We start from the raw sequence: 21635 nt of genomic DNA, 5'->3' as shown, positions 1-21635 counted from the left end.
CTAGCCACTTATGCTGTGAATGGGTGGGATAGACCAATGAAGTGGCTGAACTTAGTAAATTTGTCTACTACTACCGAGATACAATCCTTCCCTTCTGACCTAGGGAGCCCCTTTATAAAGTCCATGGTCACATTGGTCCATGCACGATCTAGAATAGCTACGGGTTGTAGTAGGCCGGGATGGGCCACTGTCTCATGTTTGCACCGTCTACACACATCACGCTTCAATACATAATGTCATACATATTTCTTTAACTGAGGCCAAAAGAATACCTATTTTAACCTTACGATAGGTATTCTGTATGCCCTAGTGACCACCAATTGGGGATCCATGTAGTGTTTGCACTATTCTGTCCCTCAATTCCTCGCAATCCCCTATAACCAACCTACATTTGTATCTTATCACCCCATTGATCAATGTGTAGTCTGGTCTGTTGTTCACATCAATGCTTAGTTGCTCCAATAACCCCTTGGTCTACTCCCCCTTTAGATAGTTGTCCATTACCTCATGGAGCCAATCTAGCACCACTGCTAAAATGGTTGCAGTCATCCCTTCTTCTAGGCCACGAGACAAAGCATTTGCTGCCACATTTTCCTTTCCTTTCCTGAAGTGAATTACATAATTCAACCCCATAAGTTTAGTCATACCCTTCTTCTGCAACTGGGTATGCAACCTTTGCTATACCAAGAATTTTAAGCTTTCATGATCTGTCTTGATTACAAACCTTCCTCCTTTAAAGTAGTATTGCCACTTCTCTACTACCATTAGAACAACCATCAGCTGTTTCTCATAGATGCTAAGTCCCCGATGTCTGGGGGTAGGGCTTGACTAAGGAAGGCTAGGGCCTGCCATCTTGTAATAGGATTGCCCCTATTCCATAGTTACTAGCATTTGTTTCCAGCGTGAATGGCTTGTTGAAGTCAGGCAAGCCTAGTATTGGAACCTCACTTAGTGCCTTCTTCAATTGCTCAAAACCCTCCTTAGCCTTAGGGTTCCATCTGAATCCTTTCTTCTTCAATAGCTCTATCAGTGGCTTACTAAGCATCCTATAGTTCTTCACAAATCTCTGGTAATAACTAGTAAGCCCTAGGAACCCTCTACGTGCCCTAATGTTGGTAGGTTTAGGCCAAGCCACAATAGCCTCTATTTTCTTGGGATCTGTGCCCACTCTAGCTCTTGAAATAATGTGCCCAAGATATTCCACCTGTCTTTATGCAAAAGCACACTTTGACCGCCTAATATACAACTGGTTGAATCTCAAGATCTCAAATGTAGCCCTAAGGTGGTCTAGGTGTTGATCAAAGGAAGGGCTATAAACTAAAATGTCATCAAAGAAGACCAATACGAATTTTCTGAGGTATGGTTCAAAAATTTGGTTCATAAGGGTTTGGAATGTGATAGGAGCATTAGTTAGGCCAAAAGACATCATTGTGAATTCAAAATGGCCATGGTGTGCCTTGAATGCTGTTTTGGGTATATCCTTTGGATCCATCCTAATCTGATGGTATCCCAACCTTGGGTTCAGTTTAGAGAATATCAAGGCATGCTTAAGCTCGTCTAGTAGGTCTTCAATGATTGGAATAGAAAATTTATCTTTAATGGCGATGGCATTGAGTTGTCTATAATCAACACAGAAATGCCACGTGCCATCTTTCTTCTTAACCAATACGACAAGGGAAGCAAAAAGGCTATGGCTATGTCTAATAATAGATTGGCTCAACATTTCTTTTAAAAGGTTCTCAATTTCAAATTTGAGTTTTGGTGGGTATCTATAAGACCTAATGTTGACTGGTTCCCCATTAGGCTAGAGGGGTATGGTGCGGTCTAATGACCTTTGGGATGGTAGTGACTTAGGTTCTACAAAAAGATCTTGATATTCAACCAATAAGAAATCAAGCAGGGCCAATTCATGTATTTGCCAAGTGGCTGTAGGCAATTGGAACCCTTGTTTAGATCCTCCTCCAACCTATGTCTCCTGTTGCTCAGTGACTTCAATTGAGAACAATTGTGCCACCTGTGACATCTTCTTCCTGAATAACTATTACAGCTTATTTCCTTTGATCAGTTTGCATGTTCCCACCTCCATGTTTCCCTGCAATACCACTCTTCTTCCCTCCTTCTCTAGGGTTACCTCCATTTTGTTAAAATCAAAACTAATTGAACTCACTTCCCTCATCCAATCAACCCCAAGCACAATATGGCATCCCCCCAACTTAAGCAATCTTAAATCAACCTAAAAATCCTCTCCTTGCATTTCCCAGCAGAATCCTAAACATGCGGATTTGCTGATCACCTTATTCCCATTAGCCACCATGACAAACAATGGTTGAGTGCTAGCCAATTGGCACTTTATCTTCATGGCTATCCCCTCATCAATGAAACTGTGGGTACTTCCACTATCTATTAGGACCATGAGGGTACTATCCTGCACCTTTCCCTCCACCTTAATGATCTTGTTGCTAGCCATTCCCCTGATTGCATGTAAGGAAATGGCCTCGTGGCCTTCTTCCCCATCTTCAATTATAGCCAATTCTTCCTTTTCTTCTTCCTCCTCCCCTTCTAATAGAAGCAACTGTTTCTTGCACTGATGTCCTGGGGAGTATCTGTCCCCATAACCCTACTACTCTCCTCTACTCAATGAGCTTCTCCCTCTATTGCAAATTTGGGTTAAGGGGTGTAGTCGTCAAGTACCTCACCCCTATCCCTCCTCTTATGGTATCCTTCCTCTGCATCTTTCCTCTAGATAGCACTACCACTGAATTGACTCCTTTATTCTAACTCCTTTGTTCTTCATCAAGGCCTCCACTATTAACTCCTGCAAAGAGGCTCCCTCAACTACTTCTTGCACAGTTTGTGGTTTTAACATCTTAACCGCCAATTATATCTCATCATTCAAACCCCCCACAAAGCTAGAGACAAAATACTCCTCCATCATAAAGGGGTTCCGACTTAGCATAAGGGACTTCAATTCCTCAAATCTTAATTGGTACTCTTGCACGGTACCATCTTGCTTCAGCCTATTGAATTCCTCTACAATGTCCATCATTCCCCGCTCATCGGACCTCCTACATAATCCCTTGGTGAAATCATCCCAAGTATAATTGTCCCTTACCTTATACCACCCCTAAAACCACACATCTCCCACATCATTAAGGTAAGTTGATGCTAGGGTCAGCCTCTAATCGTCGGCCACCTAGTGGATACTAAATAGCTTCTCACACCTCCTTATCCACCAACGAGGCTTCTGCCCCTCGAACACTGGTAATTCCAATTTTGGTACTAGAAAAGAAGCTTGGTGCAAGGGAATTTGAGCCTCTCGCCTCCTTTCCACCTGATTCTCTCCCACCATTGCTGGATCTCCCTCCAATTCAAATGATCCCGCATTGCGGGTGTTGTTTCCGATCCCTGGTAAGATCGGATCCAACCTATCTCTAGGGGGCAAATCAAGAGACATCCTTACCTGATTTTGGCTCAAGAACATGACCATGAACTACTGCAATTGATCACGCAGTAGATTCCCCTCCTCCTGCATCTCTTCCCTCATCTATTCACGCATGTCCTCGCGCAAGTACGCGCGCAATCTCTCTGCAATCATCTCCAATTTTCGATCTAAGGCCAACTCCATCCTTCCTTCCATTGAATCCACTCTATTCTGCATCTTCGTAATTGAAACTGACATCTGCTACAGCTGAGCCTCCATGTGCTTCATCAAGGTACCGTCGACCATGTCTGATCGCCCTTCACACTTCATTGGCCAGGACCTTGCTCTGATAGTAATTTGTCAGATCCCTGATCTGACAAGGGAAATTCTCAATTGCTAAGAATTGATGGAACATGAGAATTGGGAATTTAGGGGGAGAATTGAGAGAAAGAGAGAGAAAATGAGAGGGAAAGAGAATTGAGGAGGGAAACTAATTTCCTTACTTCATTCATCACGTGGGTTTAGGCGTGAATCAGTATTATTTATACTGATTTGGAGCCTAGTTTGGGAGCTAAAACGGTCCCAACTTCCCACTTGGCCTTACAACTTGTCCATCGGACATGCTGGAACATTCCTCCAGCTTCGCCAAACACGGTTTATTTTTACAAGGCCCAACAGCCACTACGCAAAGGCTTAACAGCCTGCTAACGTGACATCTTGGAGTAGGTCCTTTATGCTTGCACTTTCAATTAGAAACAAGTGCAGATTTCTCAATGGCACTATCGTGAAGCCTGGGACTACTAATTCTCTTCACGTTGCGTGGAAAAGATGCAACAATCTCATTCCCGCTTGGTTGCTGAGATCCATTTCTCCACCAATCGCCTCTACAATGTTTTACATGAGCTCTACATCACAGATCTGGGACACTTTGAAGAAGCATTTCTCGCAACCAAACGATTCAAGGATTTGCCAGCTTCAATATCAGCTGCTCATTATCTTGACTCAAGGTACAAGATCTATTGATTCCTATTTCACAAAGCTCACTGGACTATGGGAGAAGTTGAGACAGTTTCAACCTCCGCCACATTGTTCTTGTGGATGTTGCAATTCAGAGTGTTTTCAGAAGTTTGTTGATGTTCAGCAGAACGATTGTGTTCTGTTTTTTGAATGGATTGGATGAGTCTAGTCTGCAACTAGGTCTCACATTCTCATGATGAGGCCCTTTCCTTCTATGGATGAAGCGTATAATCTAGTTATTCTAGAGGAATCACAGAAAAGTTTTCAGTCCATTACTCAGCCATTCACAGAGTCCTCTGCAATGGCAGTTACAGTTAACAGTAACAACAAGAGGAAGAACAAATCAGATAGTATATGCAGTTATTGTGGAAAAACTGGGCATAAGAGGGAGAGCTGCTACAGGTTGATTGGCTTCCCTCCAGACTTCAAATTTACAAAGCCAAAAGCATCACCACATAACAATCGAGTTGCAGTTGTATCTAGCACCACACCAGAGGAGAGTTCTCAATCAGAATCACTTGCACGACTTGGTCTATCTCAGGCTCAGGCTCAGGTTCAGAAGCTCATATCTATCCTTAGTGAGAGTGATATTTCATCAAACACCTGCAACGCAACCAACACAGTTCTTGATCCTGCACCTGCACCAGCTGTTGCCTCTTATTCCAATGCTAAAGGTTACTCTCTTGAAACCTTGACCTTTTGTTCTACAACTTATTATGCTTCTGTGAACCAATCAAAAACATCAACCCCAAACACCTGGATCATAGACACAGGGGCCTCTGATCACATCACATGCTCTTTGGATTCTTTTCTTTCTGCTCAACCAGTAAATATAAAAAATATCTTTGTTCAGTTACTGGATGGTAACAAATCCAAAGTCACTCACATTGGTACTGTTGTTTTATCCCCCTCGGTTAATTCTTCACAATGTTCTCTATGTTTCTTCTTTCACATTCAATCTCCTTTCTGTCAACCAGTTCAACAAATCCCAAAATTATTGTATGAACTTCTTTGGTCCAACTTGTTTGATTCAGGATCTGTCTTCATGGACAACGATTGGGCTTGCTAGAGTGAAGGCTGGTCTGTACATTGTACAATTTTCAGATGCAAGCTTGTCCATGAATGAGTCTTCTTCTGTTTCTGCAAATAATATTGTTTCTTCTTCCACATCTATTCCTTCTGATTTGAGGCATTGTCGTTTGGGCCATGTTTCTGTTGAAAGAATTAAACAGGTTCAACATCATTGTACTGATATCAAATATAATCCCAATTATGTTTGTGAAGTTTTCCCTTTAGCAAAACAGAAACGATTACCATTTCCAGTGCATACTACCAGTACTTCTAGACCTTTTGCATTGATACATACTGACATTTGGGGACCCTGCTCTGTTACATCCATTGGAGGCTATCAATATTTTCTTACCAAAGTTGATGATTTTACCAGTTACTTGGGTGTATCTGATGAGGTCAAAGTCTGATGTCTTTTCCATAATCCCAACTTTGTACAACATGATCAAAAACCAGTTTGATCCCACTATTCAGCAAATAAGATCAGACAATGGACCAGAATTCAATCTGGTTGAATTTTATGCCTCCCATGGGATTATTCACAAGTTGAGCTATGTAGGCACCCCACAACAGAATGGCACTGTTGAAAGAAAACATCAACATCGTCTGGTAGTAGCTAGAGCCTTACTGTTTCAAACTTCCCTCCCTCTCCAATTTTGGGGGGATGCCATCCTTACAGCCACATATATCATTAACCGAATTCCTAGCCCTATTCTCAACCATAAAACTCCATTTGAGACCTTATTTCAAAAACCACCTTCTTACTCAAACTTCAGAGTATTTGGCTCTCTCTGTTTTGCTTCTATCCTCAGCCATAATAGGAAAAAATTTACACCTAGGGAAAAGAAATGTATATTCATTGGCAATCCTGCAGGAATTAAGGGATTTAAATTGTATGATGTTGAATCTCATAATGTTTTTGTTTCCAAATATGTTGTGTTCTATGGACACATTTTTCCTTTTGCAAAGTTTCATTCTTTCTTCTATTTCTCATTCTCTTCTCCATGCTGATTTTCTTTCTCATTAGCCGTTTTCTGACTTTCCTTCTTCCTCATCTGGTTCTACTTCACTTCCTTCTCTTGCTGTCATCAGTGATCATGCACCTAGTCCAACTTCACCTCCCTCGCCCTCTCCAACTCTGCCGTTACCAGAACCTGCTCTTAGAAGAAGTACCAGACAGCATAAACTTCCAAAATACCTTGACATTTATCATCATACACTCAAACCACATACCTCAGCTCCAACCAATACAGCCTATCCTATTACCAACTTTATCTCCACAGATCTTTTATCCCCCTCTCACAAAGCCTTTACTATCTCGCTATTCCAAATTACTGAACCTAAAACCTATTCTGAAGCTGCTAAACACTCTCATTCGAGTAAGGCTATGGACTCTGAACTTGCAACTCTTGAGAGAAACAATACCTGGTCCATTGTTCCTCTTCCTGCTGGTTCTCATACTGTTGGCTGCAAGTGGGTTTATAAAGTCAAACTCAACTCTGATGGTAATTTTCAGATATATAAAGTACGTTTGGTTGCTAAAGGTTACAGTCAAATTGAAGGTCTTGATTTTCAGGAAACCTTCAGCCCTGTTGCTAAACAGACTGCCATCAGACTTTCTTTCTCTTGCTTCTATTCATGGAAGGTTTCTTTCTCAATTGGATATTGACAATGCTTTTCTGAATGGTGATGTTACAAACCTAGGGTATAATGGATGATTGGGCAGTAATTACTGTAACTAACAAGAGGGTGAGTTGTGGTAGGTTGTTAGGGAGTTGCAAGGCAATTAGAAGATAGCCTTTAAGAAGGCGGGTGTAATAGGAGAAGGGGCTTTTGGAATAAGATAAGTCTCAATTTCTCTCTCAAATTCTTTCTTTCTCACTATTATAATTTTCTATTCCATATTTCTCCCATCTTCTTCTTTCTCGATCTGTCAATTCTCTTCTCAAATTCAATTCTTTCTCGATAATTCTCCAAGAATTACCCAATTGACCGACTCTCCATCAGAGGCCATGTCAACTTGGTATTAGAGCTAGTGTTCTCCAATATCTTCAAGGCGCAATTCGAAGACAAAGGTAGAGACTGAGTCGGTTGATTGTGGGTTGTTAGTCCATAACCGAGTCAGCGACGGAAGGCCCAGCGATTGACAATTTGGTGATTCCGAAAATTAGACGGTGATTGGGTGATTCCAAGCGATCTTGAAGGCACAATTCCAAAGCAAGGACAGCGGGGGGTGATCAAAGCCGGGTCAGCAAAAGTTCGGCAATCCTAGTTTGTCGCTTGAAGGCGAAGCAAACAAGGCGAGTCTATCGATCCATTATTGGTGGACTTTAAGGCGGAGCGACAACCCTTGGGTTGTCTAATCAAGAGTGACCCAAGACAGATTCGGTTCGTAGGAGGTGGACGAACAGCTCTGAGGGGTTCAATTTGGGGATTCAATCCAAAGGCAGTGGTGAACTACGACAAACGATGGAGGATTTCTGTAGGTAGTGACGATCGAAAATGGGTGGCGATCAACCTAACATCATGGCAAAAAGCACCCGACTGAAGTAGCTAGAGAATCGAATGGAGGCTCCGAAAGTTGACATGTGGCACATGCAAGAGGACATGGCAGCCATGAAGATTTAGAGTAGGGAGGATATGGCAGCCATTAAGGAAAAGCATACGCGAGTTGGAAAAGGGCCAAGAAAGGGCGGATCACTATTGGCAAAAAATCGATAGAATGTTTAACATGTTGTTTGCCTTGCCACAGTTCCGTCTACTAGTGGATTTCCCTCTAAGAATGGGTCCTGAACAGATCTTGGACCGGGATGGCATTTTGTCCAAGCTAGATGGAAGGCAGGAAGTTGAAGATAGGCCTGAGTGGGAGCAGGAAAACCAAGTGAGGGGAACTACTTCTTCAGTTCTTAACCATACACCCATGCCTCAATGGGAAATTCCAATCTTTGAGGGGGTTAAACCGAGGTGGTGGATCCGTCGTTGTGAGAGATTCTTTGAATTTTATTGAATTGGTGAGGAGCAAAAGGTAGCCTTGGCGGCAGTCTATCTCAATGATACGGCCGACGCATGGTATCAAGGTTGGAGGTAAGTCGAGGGTGGGGCAATGAATTCGCTGGAATTCTTAGAGGAATTGTGTGGTTGATTTGGAGAAAAAAATATGTTAGGTGTATTTGAAGAATTCAATAAATTGAAGCATGAGGGTTCAGTGATTGATTACCAGGTTAAGTTTGAAGAATTGAGAGCATTAGTGAGGTTGTCTCAGCCAAGTTTAACATAATCATATTTTGTATCTAGCTTTATTAGTGGGTTGAAGGATGAATTACAATCTATGGTTAAGATGTTGATGCCTATAACAGTGAAACACGTGGCTAAGAAGGCAAAGCTACAAGAGCATACGTTGGAGGCGATTTGCAATAAGTACGCGATGGAAACAGAAATTCAGCCTTCGCTTTATCAACCATTGGAAGGGAATCAAGAGCATGTGAATTCTAAGGTTGATCCCCACCTTGATGCAGCCAAATCAATTACAATGGAACAGAGACGAAAGTTGGGATTATGCTATAAGTGTGGCAATAAATTCAGCCCCAACCACCGTTGCCACAAACAGTTGCTTCACATGGAAGGGATAGAGGACGAAAACGAAGAAGAGGAGCCAGCAGGAATTGGGTGAGGAAGAAGGCACAGCTGTTCTAAATTCTTGGGGACAAGAATTTTCTTAAGGGGACAGGAATTGTTACGAACCTATGGTATAAGGGATGATTGGGCTATAACTAACAAGACTAACAAGAGGGTGAGTTGTGGTAGGTTGTTAGGGAGTTGCAAGGCAGTTAGAAGATAGCCTTTAAGAAGGTGGGTGTAATAGGAGAAAGGGCAGTTCTTTCTCGGTAATTCTCCAAGAATTACCCAATTGACCGACTCTCCATCAGAGGTCGTGTCAAGTGACTTGGATGAAACGATTTTCAGGGACATTCCACAAGGTTATGCTCTTAAGGGGGAGTATCCTCCTGGTTCCAAGTTGGTTTGCAAATCACTGTCACGTAGCTAGCAAGATAGAGGGGTAGAAGGGTCCATCCTATTTTGTAACTCCTTGGATGAGCCTCGGCAGGGTAGTTATGGCATGCTGAGTCGCAGCATGCCTTTTAGAAGGATTCTCTAACAGCCTATAAAGCTGATTGTACTGGAGCCATGCTCCCAATGATTAATGAGAATATTTTATACTTTCTCTCTTCTTTCTGTTTTCTCTCTCTCTCTCTCTTCCTTCACATTCTCTCTCTCCCTCTCTTCCTTCACATTCTCTCTCTCCCTCTCCCTCTCTTCCTTCACATTCTCTCTCTCCCTCTCTTCTCGAGTCACCGGAATTCTCTCGAATTCCACCCTCAGCCTTGTCAGTCCCAGCGGTGCTAACAATTGGTATCAGAGACTACGGTCCAGGATCGACGAGCTACAACCAACGACTATGGCGGGAGGTACCCGCATGAAATAAATGGAAGCTCACTTAGACGCCATAGACGAAGGAGTGCGACATGGTCAAGAGCTGGTGGAGGAAAGGTTGGAAACAGTAGAAGTGGGTATCAGAAATACCCACGAAGACATAAGCAGGATGAGGTCAGATGTTATCGAAATGGAGAAAAATTTGAGGGATGACTTCGCTCATCTCCGAGTGGAGTTTACGGGACTAAGCCAGCAGCTGAACGCTGCACTGGCCATTTTTTCTCGACAACCAAACGCGACCTTACCAGTGGATTTTCCACCAAGAACGGCTACTGCTCCCATCTTCCAAGGAGCACGAGGCTGTCAAGATAGAGACGAGAGGATGGAGCCCGCAGGAAAGGTGACCATGAGAGGAGGCTTAGGTGCTGCAAATAACGTTCCAGTCCCAAAGATGGAGATACTAGTGTTTGAAGGAGTGAAGCCTCATTAGTGGATAAGAAGGTGCGAACGCTTCTTCTATCACTATCGGGTGATGGAAGAAAACAAAGTCAACATGGTTGCTGCATACTTGAACGATGTAGCAGATTCATGGTTTCAAAGCTGGAGTGCTAGATGTCAGGAATGGAGGTGGCCAGAGTTTGTAGAGGAATTATGTGCCAGGTTCGATGAAAGCAACTTGACGGATGTGGTGGAACAGTTTAATAAGCTAAGGCAAGATGGGACAATGGAGGAATACCAAGCCCGATTTGAGGAGCTGAAATCGAGGTTAAAACACGCCCACCCAATGCTAGACGAGCAGTATTTTGAGTCCAGCTTTCTTAGCGGACTGCATGATGAGCTTAGACCCATGGTAAAAATGCTACAACCAGCGACAGTCAGGCAAGCGGCTAAGAAGGCTCGCCTGCATGAGTTATCCCTAGAGGCCTTCGCTCGAAAGCATAGACTCTTACAAAAAGGGTCTGGAGTGGGGTGGCAAGGCTTGGCAGGGGGGAGTCAGAAGGTTGGCAATTCCCAAATGCAAAAGGGAAGCTACCCACCAAAGGCCCCGATTGCAGCTAATCCCCTACAGTCCCTTACATGGGATCAGAAACGACAAATGGGCTTGTGTTTTAAATGTGGGGAGAAATATACAGTGGGGCACCAGTGCAAAAGAGCACTAATGCAAATGGAAGGGGAAGATGACGAAGGTGGAGATGATATGCCTGACGAGGACACTGGGAAGCAAATGGAAGAAGAGGAGGACAGATTTCACTTCAAGCCTTGGAGGGCCACCCTTCGGAGAAAACATCAAAATCAAAGGTAATGTTGGGAAAAGGAAACTTCTGATATTAATAGATAGTGGAAGCTCGCATAGTTTCTTGAACGAAAGCACAGCCAAGGAACTACTATGCATTCTCCAACCCACCGTTCCTTTATATGTCACGGTTGCTAATGGTCACAAGATGATCAGCCGATACAAGTGCCAAGGGTTTACATGGAGGATGCAAGGGCATGAGTTTTCTGCCGAATTGAGGATTTTACAGCTAAGTGCAAGTCAAGTAGTTTTGGGAGTAGATTGAATGAAGACAGTCAGCCCTCTCATATTTGACTTCAACACGCTAGAGGTGACTTTTGATAAAGGAGGAAAAAGGGTAATATTAACAGGGAGTGGGGATGGAGGAGAGTGCAGGGCAATCTCAGGCAACCACTTGCAGAAGCTCATTGAGCAAGACGAAGGAACCATTGCACAGCTCCATTCGGTCTATGCCGTTGAGGTGTGGGAGGGAAAGTCGATAGATGACACAATGGGCAGTCCGTGGTTCAAGTTACAAGCATCAGCCAATGCCCCGAGTGAGGTACCATTTACTGACTCTTTGCATTCTCTATTGGTTGAATTTAAGGAACTATTCTTGGAACCCACTTCCTTACCTCTAGACCGTTTTTTAGAACATACCATTCATCTTAAGCCAAACATCGAACCTATCAATGTCCGCTCTTACCGTTATTCTCCGTTTCAAAAGGTTGAGATTGAACGTCTAGTAAGAGAAATGTTGTCAAAAAAGGTCATTCGGCCGAGTCAAAGCCCATTTGCCTCCCCTGTTCTCTTGGTTAAGAAAAAAAAATGGTAGTTGGAGGTTTTGTGTTGACTATAGACAACTAAACACCTACACCATCAAAAACAAGTTCCCCATTCCTATCATAGACGACCTTCTTGACGAATTATCAGGAGCTACAATTTTTTCTAAGCTAGACCTCAGATCTGGTTTTCACCAAATCCGAATGAATGCCTCGGACATCCCCAAAACTGCCTTTCGCACCCACCAAGGGCTCTATAAGTTCCTAGTAATGCCATTCGGCCTAACCAATACTCCCACAACATTTCAGGCCCTCATGAATCACATTTTCTGCCCCTATCTCAAAAAATTTATCCTTGTTTTCTTCGATGATATTTTAGTTTACAACCCAACCATGGAACAACATCTAACCCACCTCAAAACCACATTCCAAGTCCTCAAATCTAACTAATTGTATGTCAAAAAGTCTAAATGTATCTTCGCAGAGGGAAAGGTGGAATACCTTGGGCACATAATCACCAAAGAGGGCATGCTTACCAATCCCAAAAAAATTATTGCCATGGTGGAGTGGCCTACCCCTAAGACTGTGAAGGAACTGTGGGGTTTTCTGGGGCTAACTAGCTATTACAGGAAGTTCATTAAGCGGTATGGGATAATCAGCAAGCCATTGATTGAATTGCTCAAGAAGAATGGTTTTGAACAGGGGGAGAAGGCGACACCAGCTGCCTTCGGTTCTTTAAAGGAGGCTATGACTCAAGCTCCAATTCTAGCTCTACCAAATTTTTCCAAGCCTTTCATATTGGAAACAAATGCATGTTACACGAGAGTGGGAGCAGTGTTAGCGCTGGATGGTAGGCCGATAGCTTTCCTTAGCCAGGCTTTAGCTCCCAAACACTTGGGACTAAGTATCTATGATAAGGAATTAATAGCGGTGCTAATGGCAGTAGACAAATGGAGGTGTTATTTGGAGGGAAACTCATTTGTTATCAAGACCGACCATGAAAGCCTCAAGTTCTTAGGAGAACAAAGGTTACACACGTAGTTACAAAGAAAAGGGGTAACCAAGCTGCTAGGGTTGGATTACAGCATCCAGTACCGCAAGGGCAAAGAAAATACAGTGGCTGATGCACTGTCCAGAAGGGAAGAAAATGGGGAATGCCAAGCAGTCTTTGTACTTGTTCCCGATTAGATCAAAGAGGTGTCACGCAGCTATGAGGGGACACCTTGGGCTTAAGAACTCATAACCAGTCTCGCAGCAGGTGGGGGTGAACAAAAAGGGTACACATTGAAGGCGGGGCTATTGAGGTATCAAGGGTGGATGGTGATTGGGGAAGACCCTGAACTACGGACTCGAATCCTACAAGCCTTGCATGCATCCCCCATTGGAGGACACTCCGGCCTAAATGTTACCTACAACAAAGTGAGACAGTTGTTATATTGGCCGGGAATGAAGAAGGAAGTGGCGGCCTATGTATTAGCCTGCTTCGTCTACCAAAAATGCAAACACGAGCAAGCTCCCTACCCTGGTTTACTTCAACCATTGGAGATGCCAGACCAAGCGTGACAAAGAATTTCCATGGATTTTGTGGAAGGACTACCCCGATCCGAAGGGAAGAGCACTATACTCGCAGTGGTGGATAGGCTGACGAAATTTGGTTATTTCCTCAGCCTAGCTCACCCCTTCACAGCTTCTGATGTGGCTAGGATATTGCTAGATTCGATGGTTAAGATACATGGCTTTCCCTTGTCCATCACCTCAGACAGGGACAAGATATTTACTAGCAACTTTTGGAGAGAATTGTTCAAACAACTAGGAGTTGGCTTACATATGTCTACAGCCTATCATCCGGAGACGGATGGACAAACCGAAAGAGTAAATCAGTGCTTGAAATCTTACCTACGATGTGTGCGTTTCACAAGACCGAAAAGCTGGAATCAATGGTTGCCCTTAGCTCAATGGTGCTACAACTCGAACTTCCACAGCTCACTCAAGTGATCGCCTTTCGAGGCACTCTTTGGGTACAAACGGCCGCTCATTCCAGCAGTGATGCACTACCCAATGTGGAAAGGGATGTGGATAGATACTTGAGGCAAAGACAGGAAGCCCTCCAGATCATTAAACAAGAATTAACGATGGCACAAAATCGAATGAAGCAAATGGCAGACCAGAGGAGAACTGAAAGGAATTTTGAAGAAGGAGATTCTGTTTACTTAAAGGTTAGGAGATTTCAACAGCAACTATTTACGGGCAAGCCCCCTTCTAAGCTGGCACCTAAATACTTCGGCTATTTCCAAATAACAGCTAAGGTTGGACGTTCAGCATATAGATTACAGCTACCAGACGGAGTGGGCATCCATCCAATCTTCCATGTATCTTTACTCAAGAAATTCGTAAGGTTACATGAAGTGGTAAGCGCTGAACCACCCAACTTGGAGGAGGAGAACCTAGGGGAATCTGAACCTATGGCCATTATTGACAAGAGGGTCATCTACCAAGGGTCCTTACCCTTGATTCAAGTGCAGGTACAATGGGGCAATCGGCCTCCGGATGACACAACTTGGGAGTACCTTTCAGAGTTACTCAAACAGTTCCCTCGTATGGCTGGACTCTTATAATTTCTTGAGGACAAGAAATATTTTAAGGAGGGGAGAATTTGTCACGTAGCTAGCAAGATAGAGGGGTAGAAGGGTCCATCCTATTTTGTAACTCCTTGGATGAACCTCGACAGGGTAGTTATGGAATGCTGAGTCGCAGCATGCCTTCTAGAAGGATTCTCTAACAGCCTATAAAGCTGATTGTACTGGAGCCATGCTCCCAATGATTAATGAGAATATTTTATACTTTCTCTCTCCTTTTTGTTATCTCTCTCTCTCTCTTCCTTCACATTCTCTCTCTCCCTCTCTTCCCGAGTCACCAGAATTCTCTCAAATTCCACCCTCAGCCTTGTCAGTCCTGGCGGTGCTGACAACCACATAAGTCTCTATATGGTTTAAGGCAGGCTTCTTGACAGTGGAATGTCAAATTCACGAACTCTTTATTGTCCTATGGTTTTACACAATCGAAAGCAGATTATTCATTGTTTACTATGGGTACTGAGTCTGGTTTTCTAGCTCTTATTGTCTATGTGGATGATATTGTTATTGCAGGCTCTAGTAAACCAGACATTGCTATTTTTAAGAATTACTTAAGCTCTCAATTTAAGCTTAAGGATTTAGGTGACTTGAAGTATTTTTTAGGTGTTGAAATTGCCAAGTCCCAAAATGGCATAACCATATGTCAAAGAAAATACACTTTAGATCTGCTAGCAGAGCATAGACAGCTAGGCAGTAAACCAGTTTCTACCCCTATGGATCCTAATCACAGATTGTCTCAAGCTTCTGAAGGGTTCCTTCCTGATGCTACACATTACAGACAGCTGGTTGGGAAGTTGATATATCTCGCGTTTATTAGACCTGATCTCGTATATGCTGTCCAAGTCTTATCCCAATTTATGGACAAACCAGCAGAGGTCCATTTAAAGGCTGCATGCAGAGTTTTAAAGTATTTAAAAAGAGAACCAGGACAAGGCTTATTATTTCCAGCTCAAGCTTCTCTGCAGTTGGAAGCTTATTCTGACAGTGACTGGGCTGGTTGCCCAGATACCAGAAGATATATCATATATTACAGGGTCTACATTTGTTTTGGAGGTTCTATGGAGAGCTGGAAGTCTAAGAAGCAGACCCTAGTGGCAAGAAGTTCTACAGAGGCCGAATACAGGGCCCTTGCAGCTACGTGTTGTGAATTGATTTGGGTTTTGTCCCTGTTAAAGGATTTGAAGGCTGATTGTCATTTACCTGTGCTTATACATTGCAACAGTTAGTCAGCTTTGCCTTTGTGTAAACATCATGCCTTCCATGAGAGAACAAAGCATATAGAGATTGACTGCCATTTCCTTAGAGACAAGATTGTTGATGGGGTGATTCTGCCACAATACATTTCTACTACAGACACAGAGCAAATTGCGGACATTTTTACCAAGGCTTTGCAGCCAGGGCAATATCATTTTCTACTGTGCAAGATGAGCATTCTAGACATCCATGCTCATCTTGAGGGGGAGTATCAAGACAATACACGTGGCAGCTAGAATATTAGGGAGTTTGTTGTTTGTTTTGGTTGTTAGAATCTGTTAGCTTGTCAATAGAGGCAGTTACAGTTCGCTTTGTATATATACTACTTCTTTGGTTTCTAATTAATGAACGAGAACTTCATCTCAACTACACAGAAACCTCTAGATTTCTTTTTCTCTGCAACTTTTGTCATCACTTTACCAGAATCAAATACGAGCAATTGAACGTGTCAGAAATTATATAAATTTGAGAGAGCCAATAAATGAGAATAAATTCTGCAAATTGAGGAGGATCACAAGCTGTAGTGCGATTGCACAACGAAGTTTATGATGCAAATACCAAATTAACATAAACCAACTAGGTATTATGCATACCTAGATATCAAAATTGAACCCAAGAAAAACAAAGTAACGATTATGCCTAGGGTTTTAGTTTTTGCGTACCTTCTGTTGGAGAGTGAGGACGGGGTTGCCGGCGGCATCAAGCAAGACGCTGCGATCACGGATGCTTAAAAGCTTGCCTTTAATTTTGAAGATGATGTTGCCATTGACGTCGGTGACTGCAAAGTTGCCCTCTGATACGGTGAGGAGCTTCCTCACGACGGCTAGATCTACGGGGTACGGAGCACAGAATCGAGGGCTTATCACAGCCACTGCCGACGGTGGTGCCGCCGCTACGTAGCTAGGCTCTGCCATACCACAACCAGATTGTTTTTCAGGGAAGACCACTACCGCCTATAGGAATATTGATCTCCTCCCAAGTTTAGCTAGAAACACACAGAAAAGCTTAGAAAGAAATGTTAATATCTTGAAATTTAAGGGGATTTGGTTGTTGGTCTTGTCAATTAGGGGATTTAAGGGGATTTGGTTAGTGAAATGTTTATGCCGTGCTATTTTTTTTAAGTAAAAGGTAGAGATAGTTAAAGAATATCATTATTTGTTTTTAATAATAAAAATAAGTAAGAACAAAATAGAAAATCCATCAAATAGGATCGCCCAACTAGTAGTTAGGCCTATCAAGGAGCTCTAGCCCAAATCAAATACAACAATCTATTTTTAATTATGGATAAATGTAAAAGTCTTGGGAGTCGTGCCTTCAATGATGAGAGTCTTGACGAACAACTGGATCCAGCAGTCAAGCAAATCTGATAATCCAATAGAGCTGATGGTCTGATAAGGCTGATGATCTAGCGGGCTGATGACTTGGTGGATCTGGTATATTTGGTGATCTGGTAGACTGATGATCAGGTGGTCCAAGATAACCGAGTGACCTTGGATAACCGAGTGGCCTGGGGCAACCGAGTGACCTTGAATAATCGAGTGGCCTAGGGCAACTGAGTGACCTTGAATAACTAGTGACCTGGGGCAACCGAGTGGCCTTGAATAACCGAGTGACTTGGGGCAACTGAGTGGCCTACAAAATGAGAGCACCGTTAGGACGCGGGTGGGGGTCCCCGCGCAAACCCTTTGATGCTTAAGTCAGATCTTGAGAAAAAGTGCGAAATTGTACTTGAATAGCTCAAAAGTGCATACCTTGTGATGGAGACAGGACCTTGTATTTATAGTAGAGGGTGAGGGAGGCCTCGCGATAATCTCGACGAGGATCTCACGGCCCGCTTCGGAGATCTTGCGGCCCATTTCAAGGATTCCAAAGCCCATTCGGCTGGGCGCCTGATGACGAAAGGGGGCCCACTTGATTAAAATCAAGTGGGCCATGAAAATGGCTGAACTAGGGGGTCACTCGGCATAACCGAGTGGCCCCCCACTTGGTTATGCTCTGAGGGGGATCTCTCGACATAATCGAGTAGCCCCCCACTCAGTTATGTCGTGTTGGGGCACCCCACTCAGCATAGCTAGGCGGGGGGTACCACTCGACATAACCGAGTGGCCCCCCACTCGGTTGTGCCGAGCGTCACCCACTCGGCATAACCGAGTAGCCCCCCACTCGGTTATGCCGAATGGGTCTTCTTTTTCTTCCTCATGATGCTTTGCCCTCTCTTTCTTCAGCCATATTGGGGCCCACCTTTGATCAAGTATTAGCTTGACTTTCCCGGGTACATTAATTGCTCCCTACTTTTTTAGCCAACGAGTCGGGTGGAAGAGCATACAGTACTGAGAAATTTTAGCTCACCTCTTGCCATATTTTACTTATCTTCAGAAGATCATTTGTGCATATTTGCTCTTTTTTTTCTGCATTTGTCCGACAGTTTCGACGCTTTTTCATCTTTTGAGCTCCTATAAATAGGAGTTAAGGTCTTCATTTGTCCCACATAAGGATTGGTCGTGGGTGTCTTCAGAGCTCAAATTCTCTCAGGTCTCGACGTATTTTCAGGCCTCGTCACATTTTCAGCCCTCAGCGCGAGGCATTTGGCCACTCCGTCATGATCGAGTGGCCGTGATTGTGCGACTGGGGGGCCACTCAGTCATAACCGAGTGGCCTTATTTTTGCAACCGAGTGGTCATGATCGTGTGGCGTCTTCATCTACTCCCAGCCATTTATTGCTTCCTTATGCTGCTTCGTTCTTCTTTGTCTTGTACTGATGTTTTTACTTTGCCTATAGGTATTTGTTTACTGTGATCATCCGTCTTTTTCCACCTCTTCAACATAACAAGGTAATGCTCTCAAGTCCTTTCAGTATGTCGAGGAGAAAACAGACATCACCCCCCAGCCCCACGCACATTCCTGTCAATTCAAGGTCTTGGCTCCGTTATGGGGATTTCGAAAAGGTTTACGATGCCACTCCTTCGGGATATATGGTGAGGTCTCATCGCCTTGATGAACCGGACCCCTCCCAAGTGGATGAAGGTTTCATTGGTATTCATTTTGCTTCGTTTGAGATGGGACTCCACTTTCCTCTTTCGCCTTTTGCCACGGGGTGGTTGTGTCATTACAAGATTGTTTCAGCTCAGCTTCATCCTAATGGCTGGGCCCAGTTGGTGGGTTTTTTCGTACTTTGTCATTAGTGGGATGTAGTCTCTTCCTTGATGCTTTTCAGTTGCTTCTATCGGTCACGAAAGGCTAGTAATGTAACACCCAGTAATTAATATCAAGGGTATTTTTGGAAGTTGTCAAGTCAAAACGGAATTTATCAAAGTTTCAAGCCAATGTGTAATATTCAAAACTTGCACAAAAGGCAAGTGACCAAACCAAGACGAAACTTGGAGGGTAAAACTGTTTAAAGAGTCATGGAATGTCAAAAACCAAGGGATTTACAGAGGTTTTGGGGCAAAATTACGTAATTAGGGGCATTCGGACCAAAGTGTAAAATTTGAAATTTAATGGAGGGTGGTGAAAAAGAGGGTTTTCTAGACTTTTAAGGGTGTATTGATACATTCTAAACTTGAGGGGTTTAATGGAATAGGTTTGAGTGAAAGGGGCAGAATTGCAATTATCGAAAGTTGGGTGTGAAACCTGCAAATCATCGGCCAACTTTGCGGCAGCCATCGTCAAAACTTGCAAGGGGCATCAAAATGATCTCCAAGCCATGATTGTTCGAATGAACCTAGCCATTAGCCGAGATCTATGGCAAATCGGTGGGAATTCATTTTTAAAGAAAAGTCGAATTTGGCCAAAAATTTCGAAGCAATTTCATCGCGATTTGGTTTGGTTTTGAGGCGTTTAATGATCATATTCGAAGCTTAGGAGGTAGGAAAGCTTCCTATTGGTCAAAGAACCGGTCGAAATCGGGTATAAATAAGGTTCGAATGGCCAAGGGTTTCAAAACAAAATTGAAGTTGATTGGCCGTGTTTTAGCAAGAATCGAGCTTTGGGAATAAGGGGCTTTTGTTCCTTGAGTGCTAGCGAGTTTTTCTGGAGAATTTGGGAGGTTTTGGTGTAGGATTTAAGGGGTTTCAGTGGCTTGGCCGAAAAATTGGGCTTCGTTGGAGCCGACCCTGTAAACGACCGTTTGAGGCCTTTCCGGTGGTTATTTCCAACGGTAGAGGGTACCCTTAGGATCGCCTCTCCAAGAGCTTCAAGGCCATATAGTTTGTTAAGCTGTTGGAAGCTGTTTCAGATCGTCGTTGCCGGAGAAGGAAGCCGGAAAAGACGAAGTGCGTGACCAGCACGCGTGGACTTCAGTCGCAGCCCACTCACTTGGCTCATGAGGGCGCGTGAGACACGGTATTTTTCCAAAATTAATTTTATTATTTTGGCAAAATTATTTTAAGGATATTTATGCAAAAATATTTAGAGAAACTAGGTGTTTGGTATTTATTATGGATTTTCAAAGGAAAGAAATGTTTGAAAAAATAGGAAAAAATAAGGAAAATTGAGGAAAGTATGGGAAAAATAGAAATATTAATTTCTATAGTCATAATGGTAATCAAGAGACGACTTGACTATTAAAGGGGAGGAATTACATGATTTTAGAGGTGTGACACGCTTTTCGAGATAAAAATCAGCTTTTTCTAAATTAAGGTGAGAGATTCGAATCTAGTCTTACTGTTGTTTGAAAGTGTCTTGATGTGATGGTTGTGACTTCAGGTGAGTAGTTATGCCTCCGAAATTTGAGATACATCGTATAGGTGTTTACTTATGTACTTATATGTCGTTCACTTGGAATAATGCATCAATTGTTTTATTTATGAAAATTCGGTGCATGGTACGCGTTTTTCTCATATCATCAAGGTCTTAATTTTGTGCTATTGATATTGGGGTGGGGTCTTCTTGAGAATGGGGCAAGATTAATCCCAGTGATCAGGTGACACGGTAGGGCATTTGGGGATTAAGTATGTCGTAGCAAGGTCAACCCCAATGGTGTGTAGAATGGATTTTCCACGTGAGATTGAGTATGCTAGGGAGAATTCTCAGGATAGACATGTTGCATGTGATATTGTCTTATATGTCATGTACATGTGTTATTCATGCATTCAATAGACTATATCGTGCCATCACTTAGATGTTTTATCATCTAATCTGGGTTATGCCCCTGGAACATTCGACATTCCAGCCAGGGACTGCTGCAAGAGCAAGGACGTGGCCAGTTGAGGGTCAATGGAGTTTGGAGTGATAGTTGGTGTACCATTTTTTGATCATTAGTTTTTATTTTCAGTATATATATGGACGGGCACATGATAGCGTTATTATCCTTTCCTTTTGTAGCATTGTAATACGTATCTTGCTATGTACAAACCCTGTGGTCGGTCACGATATTTGATGTTAAGATATTGTTTTTCGTTGCGTATGTTATGGCTCGTTTAGTTTAAGCCTATGTATCTTGTTAGCTAAATGGGCAAGACTGGGGCTTCTGGGATTCCATCTGCATGTGAAGATTGTTCTTGAAGTCATTGCGGGTGCCGGTCATTATATGCGACGCGGGTATTTCATCTGCATGTGAAGATTATACTCATGGCACCGCGCATGACGGACTTGGAAAAAAAAAACCCAGGAATTCCCTTATAATGGCACGCCTAGCGAGGCGGGGTGTTACAAGTAAAGACCGCTATCTTTATACACTCCAAAAGGTATTGGGCTTCGAACTGTTTAGTGCCCTTCCTAACAAGATCAACTGATTCAAAGAGTGATGGTTTGTGATA

General features: G+C 43.2%; 1 protein-coding gene across 1 annotated transcript in view; it reads right to left on the bottom strand.

Annotated features, from left to right (window-relative positions):
- The window catches only part of LOC127788979 (protein LURP-one-related 15-like), a 36891-nt gene extending 19964 nt beyond the window's left edge, over positions 1 to 16927 (bottom strand). Inside the window, exon 1 of the mRNA XM_052317700.1 lies at positions 16542 to 16927. Coding sequence (XP_052173660.1) covers positions 16542 to 16793 — 252 coding nt within the window. The 5' untranslated portion in view covers positions 16794 to 16927. The remainder of the gene's footprint in view (positions 1 to 16541) is intronic.
- Between the last annotated feature and the right edge of the window lie 4708 nt (positions 16928 to 21635).

Source organism: Diospyros lotus, chromosome 13 (assembly GCF_014633365.1).
Source record: "Diospyros lotus cultivar Yz01 chromosome 13, ASM1463336v1, whole genome shotgun sequence".
NCBI classification, from domain to species: domain Eukaryota; kingdom Viridiplantae; phylum Streptophyta; class Magnoliopsida; order Ericales; family Ebenaceae; genus Diospyros; species Diospyros lotus.
Note: the sequence above shows the minus strand (reverse complement) of the source record. Positions and strands in the feature narration are given on the sequence as shown.